Source organism: Nymphaea colorata, chromosome 5 (genome assembly GCF_008831285.2).
Source record: "Nymphaea colorata isolate Beijing-Zhang1983 chromosome 5, ASM883128v2, whole genome shotgun sequence".
Taxonomy (NCBI): domain Eukaryota; kingdom Viridiplantae; phylum Streptophyta; class Magnoliopsida; order Nymphaeales; family Nymphaeaceae; genus Nymphaea; species Nymphaea colorata.
Window position 1 is genome coordinate 17,945,528 of NC_045142.1, and position 7,692 is coordinate 17,953,219.

At 39.1% G+C, this 7,692-nt stretch overlaps 2 protein-coding genes and 2 non-coding genes across 4 annotated transcripts; 3 read left to right on the plus strand and 1 right to left on the minus strand.

Moving 5' to 3' along the window:
* Nucleotides 1-3,501, plus strand: LOC116253810 (60S ribosomal protein L22-2-like). Its single transcript, XM_031628756.2, has 3 exons — nucleotides 1-145; nucleotides 1,167-1,427; nucleotides 3,168-3,501. The coding sequence occupies exons 2-3, from the start codon at nucleotides 1,201-1,203 to the stop codon at nucleotides 3,310-3,312; spliced, it is 372 nt and encodes a 123-aa protein (XP_031484616.1). The 5' UTR covers nucleotides 1-145; nucleotides 1,167-1,200; the 3' UTR covers nucleotides 3,313-3,501.
* LOC116255338 (small nucleolar RNA snoR69Y) lies at nucleotides 1,726-1,816 on the plus strand. Its single transcript, XR_004172842.1, has one exon. It is a non-coding gene; the product is annotated as a small nucleolar RNA snoR69Y (small nucleolar RNA).
* On the plus strand, nucleotides 2,444-2,536 carry LOC116255337 (small nucleolar RNA snoR69Y). The gene has a single exon (XR_004172841.1). It is a non-coding gene; the product is annotated as a small nucleolar RNA snoR69Y (small nucleolar RNA).
* Nucleotides 3,502-5,333: 1,832 nt separating the features above from the next.
* Nucleotides 5,334-6,170, minus strand: LOC116254833 (pectinesterase inhibitor 6-like). Its single transcript, XM_031630434.2, has one exon. It carries the CDS (start codon nucleotides 6,117-6,119, stop codon nucleotides 5,514-5,516), a length of 606 nt encoding a protein of 201 aa, XP_031486294.1. The 5' UTR covers nucleotides 6,120-6,170; the 3' UTR covers nucleotides 5,334-5,513.
* Nucleotides 6,171-7,692: the final 1,522 nt, after the last annotated feature.

A 7,692-nucleotide genomic window follows, 5' to 3' on the forward strand; every position in this document is an offset into this window, starting at 1 on the left:
TTTTTTCAAGTTCCCCTCGGGGAAGAGATGAAAAACCCTAACCCTAGAAGGGCGGGGATTCTCTCTCTCCCTCGTTCCTTTTCCTTCTTCTTCTTCTATCCGAGGCTTTTCCTCAGACCTCCTACCCAACTTCGAGCTCACTCTCGTAAGTGAAATCTCTCTCTCTCTCTCTCTCTCTCTCCCCCCCTCCCTCCCTCTGAGCGAATTCAGTTGGTTTGGGAATGGTGGGTCGTTCAAATCATGTCTTTTTCTCATTTCCTTACGAGTCATAAACGAGAAACTAGGGTCTTCGTGCAAGAAACTCGACTGAAGCTGGATAGGAAGTACTGTTGTACACCATCAGTGGCGATCTTCTGTGGGTCTTCTTGTTATTTTTTGCACAGTCTGCATTTTTGTTTGTTATGAGCTTATAATACAGACGAGATTTTCAGTTTTGTGGGGTCACCTAAATTGCCCTGCTGTAGATTGCAGATCCATTGGGGATTGCCATTTTCACTTTGCTGATGTCTCCTCGTGCTTGTTCTTCTCTAAATATTTCGTTAATGGCGGATGTAGTCGGGCATGTCATTTCATAGTAGTTGGCCTTATTGATCGAGGTATTCGATACTTAGAGATGCATACGCTATACCTACCAATCTCTTACAGGACAGTTCCCGTGTTAGTAGTCTTATAAATGTGGTTTCAAGAGTAACAAGCGTGTATTGGACGTAGTTTTTATGCATGCCCAAGGCTAATGTTATTGGTGCAAAATTTGCGTTCAAGTGCTATTAATTCCTCAACTTGTCATCTTTCCTGCTTCGCTCATTACAAAAGGCATCGGGGTTTCTAGTGGTAATAGAATTGTGTTGTGGCTTCCTTCGCGTCCAACTTCTCTGGAGCTTCGGTTGCCTAGGCTGGTAAAAATTGAAAGTTGGTTGTTATTACGTGCTGAAGATTTATCTACGTCGCTGAGGTTTTTACTTTCTAATCAATATCTTTGTGGTTTAAAACTTGGAATTAGAGAAACAAAGCATTTTAGATTTTCAGATTTGGATTTTTAATCCATATCGCAGCGATGTGATGTCTGTTTAAGCTCCACTTCGGCAATTCAATTACATCCAACAATGTTGCCCTATGCTGCCCTCCATTATAAAAACAATGTTGAGACTGTGGTGTTTGCCTTGCAGTGCATCATACTCAAGTAAAAGAGTTAAAGTCAAGATGAGTCGAGGGAGCACCGTCACCAAGGGCAAGAAGAAGGCATCGACCTTCACTATTGATTGTTCAAAACCTGTAGAAGACAAGATCATGGATATAACTTCCTTTGAGAAGTTTCTCCAGGACAGGATTAAGGTTGGTGGCAAGACTGGTGTTCTTGGGGATACCATCACAATCACTCGTGAAAAGAACAAGATCAGTGTCACAGCTGAGAGTGCATTCTCAAAGAGGTATACTTTATAAACTGCCATAAACAAAAAATTAAGCCACTCGTAATACCTACTTTGTAAACTATGTCGACTATGTTATTTTTTGTGGATATATATTGTATGTTTAATGTCTTCTGGAAAGTATTATTGCAATTTTCATTTTAGAAGAACCTTGCGTTGTGTTTACTTTTTGGTAATATCATGTGCAAGATTTTGGTCCTTCAATAACTTATCAACTTCTATTTACCTACCTCGTATCATGAATGCTGCTTCTTGGGGTAGCCTTGTCTATACAGTGTTTTCTTTTAATGGATTTAGTTTGCAGCAACGATGATTTTGTTATTCCCAGCTCATTATGAGACCTGTAGAAGGTCTGGGACATGACATTCATAACATGGTCTGAGCTGTAACTCTGTCACTCTTAATTTTTAGTTTACAGTTTATACTTTAAAGTAACATTGAATTTGTTATTCCCATTTAATTTATAGCAACACCAATTTTGTTATTCCAATTTAGTTTGTGGCAATGGTGATTTCTTGTTCTCGTTTAGTGTGCAGCGACGATGATTTTGTTATACCCAGCTCATTTTGAGGCCTCTAGGAGGTCAGGGATATGACATTTAGACTATGATCTGAGCTGTAAATTTTGAGTCCTCTAGGCTTTTTGGTTTTTCTATGTTCATGAGTTTTCTGAAAGTTAAAAAAGCATGCTTGCACATTTATGCATCTGTGAATTAATTACAGATGCAATGCCAATGTACAAGTGGTGGCTTATCAGTCAAATTGGCACGATCTTAAACTAGTCTTCCTCTGGGAAAGGCACTTTGTATTTTTTGTAATTATTAAACATATTTTTGTCTTATCCTATTGTAAGGGTCAGGAGGATTTTTAGGCTGCTGAAAGAAAGCAAAACATTCAGTACTGTTTAGTATTTGGACACATTTAAATTTACTTAGTATTTTGATCCTCTGTCTTCTGCATTTGAATGTTGTGTACATCTAGGGGATAAACGCCTGATAGTGCTTTGTCCTGAATATGGTTGGCTGCAAGGATGATTCTTTTGATCCCAGCTCATTATGAGGCCTTTACAAGGTCTGAGACAAGACTTTACCACACAATCTGAGCGCCTTCCTTTTCTTTGTGATGAATGAGTTTCGTTTTCTATCTTCTGTTTGCTCACTGTTCAAATAACTTGTTTATGTTTTGATCTCTGGAGGTTCTTCTTGGAGTTATTTCATTAGCTCCTCTCTCGTCGTGTCACTATTTGTGTATGGAGTGGACTCAACCTTTACTTTGGTCTCATCATGTCTTTTCTTGTGCATGGAGTGTACACAACCTTTACTTGGTCTATATGGTGGTCTTTTAAGTGAAAAATTGGGATCAAGTGTACTTTAGACTCGGTCTCTCTCTCTCCCCCCCCCCTCTTCCTCTCTCTTGCATTCAACTCACTGTCTTTTAGATAATTAACATACATCTCTGCTTATCACAGTACCGAGAGCGAGAGCCTGAGTACTTCATATGATTGGGGTGTCAATAGTCGTCTCTTTCCTTGATAAAAGGAGTTTAAAGAATTAATAAAATTGTGTATAATATATATTATAACAATGGTAAATCTACTCTCTGCTTCATGCACGTCTTGCTGCATGCTGTTTTGTGTTTTCAAGAAGCTTGTTCTCTCAGATAATTTATCCTGCAATGTGAAAGATTGCTTTTATGATGTTACCATCGATATTCTTGATAATTTCCTGTTCGACTCTGACAGGTACCTTAAATATTTGACAAAGAAGTACTTGAAGAAACACAACGTGAGAGATTGGTTGCGCGTGATTGCATCTAACAAGGACCGGAGTGTGTATGAGCTCAGGTACTTCAATATTGCAGAGAACGAGGCTGAGGAGGAAGATTGATCAAAGGCAGTCGGATTTTTCATCCCTGAATCCTCTTTTTGTTTGCTTTTGTCATTTTGAACACTTTGTTACTATTAAATTGAGAAAACGGTCATAGTGTGAGCTGGAAGTTTTGTTGTTTATGACATTTCAGAAGTTTGTAGGAGCCAAATTTTGTCAATTTAATTAAGCCAATGCAAATTGACCTCATCGCTGTTGCCGGTTCATCACGTTGCAGCGGCTTACACCACTTTTTTCATCATTTGATGGTTTGAATCTTTAGTGAGACTATTAAAGCTTGTTGCTGTCAAATTATTAACCAGACCTGTGGGATTAACCTGTCATTCTTTCATTGTTAGATGGTTTATGTAAAAAAATGAATTAATTTTTACTGCCTATTTTCTATGCGATCTCTGAGAAGGAACTGGATCTTATAATGCATTTTTGTTATCGACCTCATGTCTTGTCATTGAGTTATGTCCATATGAAACACCGATATGTGTCTTGGCCACGGAGGCTGTGTGTCGATAATGTTGGTGTTAATTTGAAATGCGCTGATTGAGCAGACCTGTCTGTCTATGTACCATGCTCACAGTGATCTTCACCTAATGTGTTTGTAACTGCATTGTATGTGTTTCACTAGATGAATGATGGGGACAAATGTACATGAACATTTGATTGGGGTCCCATCTACTTGATCGTCTCTAACAGCCTAATTTCAGCATTTTGAAAGTTAAAAAATGAATTTGTTTGTCTAAAAGGTTAGACTTCTATCATGGTTTTAGCATCAGCCAAGTTGTCACCGGGATTCTTGTTTTTGGTAGTCGATAAGCAGACGGATTTGGATGTGGTTCGCCATCCGACTCAAGTACACAAGTAGGCTTTGATGGTATTGTTGTTAAAAAGCTGAGTTTTTGGTGGGGCTTTGTTGGCTCAAGGCTTAACAAAGTTGGGCTCGAGCATGTCTGAAGTCTTTGTTGGCAACTTAAGTTTGGCCGGCCTAGTTATTAAATTAGACCCCATTTGTCAACTTTATGCCCATCATTTACTCGTTGTGTTTCACTGTAGATTTGAGATCAGCGGTGATATAAGATCTTAAGACTTTAAATCCATGGATTTAAGGTACACTTTTTATGCAGTTTTACATCTTACATTCGAGACTATCAAACTCAACCTTATTAACCTAAAGAATATATATATATATAAGGCTAAGTCCAGCCTCCAATACTGTCCTCGGGCCAGCCTGACACGGGAGTAATTGTGGCCCCCAAGTCCAAGGGGTCTTAGCTTTTCTCAGTTTTCCTAATTGTGGCCCTGGGAGAGGCATCCAAGGCATGACATGTAATCTTCAAAGATATTCAAGAAATAAATTTGATTCGTCCAAGATTCTTTCACATTTTTTGAGATAAATCACTCCATTTTGGTTACTTTATGCTCCTTAAGAAAGGGAGATGTTCATCCTCATTCCCACTGATTCTTTCTGATGGTACTACTCATTGTTCAGGTCGGTGACATTCTGCTTTCAATCTCGAAATAGTGAAGCGTTTCGCTTATATTTTTTTCAGCTGCTGGTGAAGTGTTTCGCTTATATTTTTTTCAGCTGCTGGTGAAGCGTTTCGCTTAAAGGTTGGATTTCAGAAGATTGCATCATACAACTCACTACAAGAGAGAGAGAGAGAGCATTTAAACTATTTCGAGAAGTGCTTCTGAACAAGGACAGAAAAAACTGAACCTTCTCAGAAGTAGCAGAAAAAGCGTTATGTAGTTCTCTCTCTCTCTCTTTCTCTCTTTCTCTCTGCAGTATATGAGAGGAATCATCATGTATGGAGGGCGACAACCTGCCAGCTAATTTTTGAACAACTAACCACGCAGCATGACAAGAAATCAGATGCCAAATCACCATGTTTTTTCGAAGAACCGTCAGCAGTTCATAAGTAACAAACTAACTGTACACGAAAAAGAACATATTACGGAAAATTCTCAAAAGCCCTTTTGGCGTTCTCCTCTAATCTTCATCTACAGACGAAAGGAGTTACAGAAGATCGATAGAAAAGAACAACGTCCAATTCCCTCTGAGAACTCCCCACCAATCTTACATACAAATCTTGAAACTTATTTCAAGGATTCAACACAGATCTACACAGATACTCCTCAAACGAAAGAAACTAAACCCAATTCACTCATATCTATAAAGAGAGTATGAGAGAAAGAGAGATCGGGCATCAATGGGCAGCAGAAATATGCCCATCTGTTGAGTTCAATGTGTTAACAAGAGCCAGCGCAATGCTTGTCACCTTAGATAAGCACCCTATAGCGGTATTGAGTCCCTGCACCAGAGCAGTCCCATTGGAGCCATTGGAACCATTGAGCCCATCCACGCACGTCTCCTCACTACTCATGGCAGCGCTCAGCCATGTCTGCATATTGCTCACCTGGAACTTGAAGTTGTCGTTTTCGAGCACTCGGATCTGGAACAAGGACCTGTACAGGTTATCCAGAGCATCTCCAAAGCACTCTATGCAGTCCACAAGCGCCATACTCGCCGTTCCCGTGAGTCCCACATTCCTTAGTCCCAGAATGTACCGAGATACGTTCTTAGTCTCAGTTACAGTGACGGAGATGGCAGCCCGGGCGAGCCCAGTCCAGCTGCGCTTTACCGTGTTCGGCCAGGAAGAAAGTTTGGTGAAGCATAAGTCAGGATACTCGGTCACGTTGCAGGCAATTCTCAGGCAGTCATCTCCGTTGTCGGCCGCCGCCGAAGATCGCAGAAGTAACGAAGGCAGCAGTGCCAGAAAAAGCATCAAACTGATGGATGAAAGTGTCCTCATTATGAGCAGAACCTGTGAAGGTAGACGCTATGACAGAGAGTTCTTTCTTTCCCTCCCTCTCACTCTCTGCCTATATATATATATATATATATCTTAGCCCTCATGATAGAACATGGGTAAACATGTCTTGTGTTTGATTTGATTGGATGATGTGATTAACTTGCTGTATTTGGTGAAGAGAACATGTTAGCTTAGGTAGTTTTGACATCTAAATGTACTTTTTTAACCTGAAAACTCAACCGCTTGGCTTATAGAAGAATTTGATGGCACAAAATCTCAAACTTGCACAATAGTTTAATTCGATCTAAAGTATGTCTTTCCAAACAGATGAATATGGCAAAAATATTTAGAAGGCTTGATCCATGTATACAGTTGATTCTTACAATATTATGATGTCCCCAAATATGAAATCTCGCATTCCATGTAGTATTTTAATTTTTTTAATAAGGATGAACTCGAGATGTCCAAAAATGCAGAAAAAAGCATAATATTTAGAAATCCTGATCTGATTTTATCAGTTGACAAGTTGATAGCCGTTATTTTTTATATAATCCAATCTTCGAATTATACAAAAACACGCCCAAGCTTTTGTGGTAAAGCAAAAACGGGCTTAATTTAATATTTTCTATCATTTAACAGCCTGCTTCTTGTATGATTTATAGGATCACATAGACCAAAACTTAGCAAATTTATGTTATTCCTTCAAAAGTTGACAGTCCCTTCCTCTGTTTTTTTTAATTGTTTAATTTTGGGCGAGTAGAATCTGTCTATATGGTGGTTAGGTTCATCCAAAACATCTTATAACGGTCATATATACAGGGAGGGATTATATATATATATATATATATTTTGAAGCGATAATGTGAATGCAATAAAAGAGAGGTAGAGGAGAAGTTGGGAGGGCAGCCAGGTTGGCTGGTTGGGCTTTAAGGTGTGTTGTTGGGTGTTCATGTGACCGTTGCTCGTGAATTTGTCCCTCCTCCTCCCGTGAAACTGTGGCAAGGAGGAGTCCATGTGGGACCTTCCTTTTACATTTCTCATGGTGCATTGACTCCATTTTAAATTATTAAAATGTGCTTTGCAAGTGAAATTGGGCATAGTTAAGTGACAATAAGCTTTTTGAATTGCCAAAGCTAAAACAAGAAGGCATTTGGTAGGTAAGAAGAACATTATGTTCTTGAACATATATTCTTAAAACACATATTCCATCTGATTCTAAAAGACATGAATAAACATCTAATAATAAGCTCTAAACAACAACATGGTGTTCTTAGGTATTTTAAAAGCATGTGTTCTAGAACACAATGTTCTCTTTATCAAATGCATGGGCTTGCACAAAAAGTTGACGCCCTGGAGCTCGCAGGCACTTGGTAGCAGCCATTGACTTAACCTCCCTGATGCAATTGCCTTATTGAGATTGACACGCTGAATATGGACTTGTGTTTAGGGCTTTTATATGCTCATTAAGTAGTAATAAGTGCTTTCTTTACATACTGTAGCAGAGTCAATGTGAAATCACTGTTTGCTGACACCCATTGTTCTTAATTTCAGATTATATTGCTTCTCAACTTTA

What these genes read in the sequence shown, in the direction of transcription:
- LOC116253810 (XM_031628756.2), top strand. Translation starts at nt 1,201, where the DNA reads ATGAGTCGAGGGAGCACCGTCACCAAGGGCAAGAAGAAGGCATCGACC. An exon ending in GAGAGTGCATTCTCAAAGAG is followed by an intron (nt 1,428 to 3,167) that starts GTATACTTTATA and finishes CGACTCTGACAG; the next exon opens with GTACCTTAAATATTTGACAA.
- LOC116254833 (XM_031630434.2), bottom strand. Translation starts at nt 6,119, where the DNA reads ATGAGGACACTTTCATCCATCAGTTTGATGCTTTTTCTGGCACTGCTG.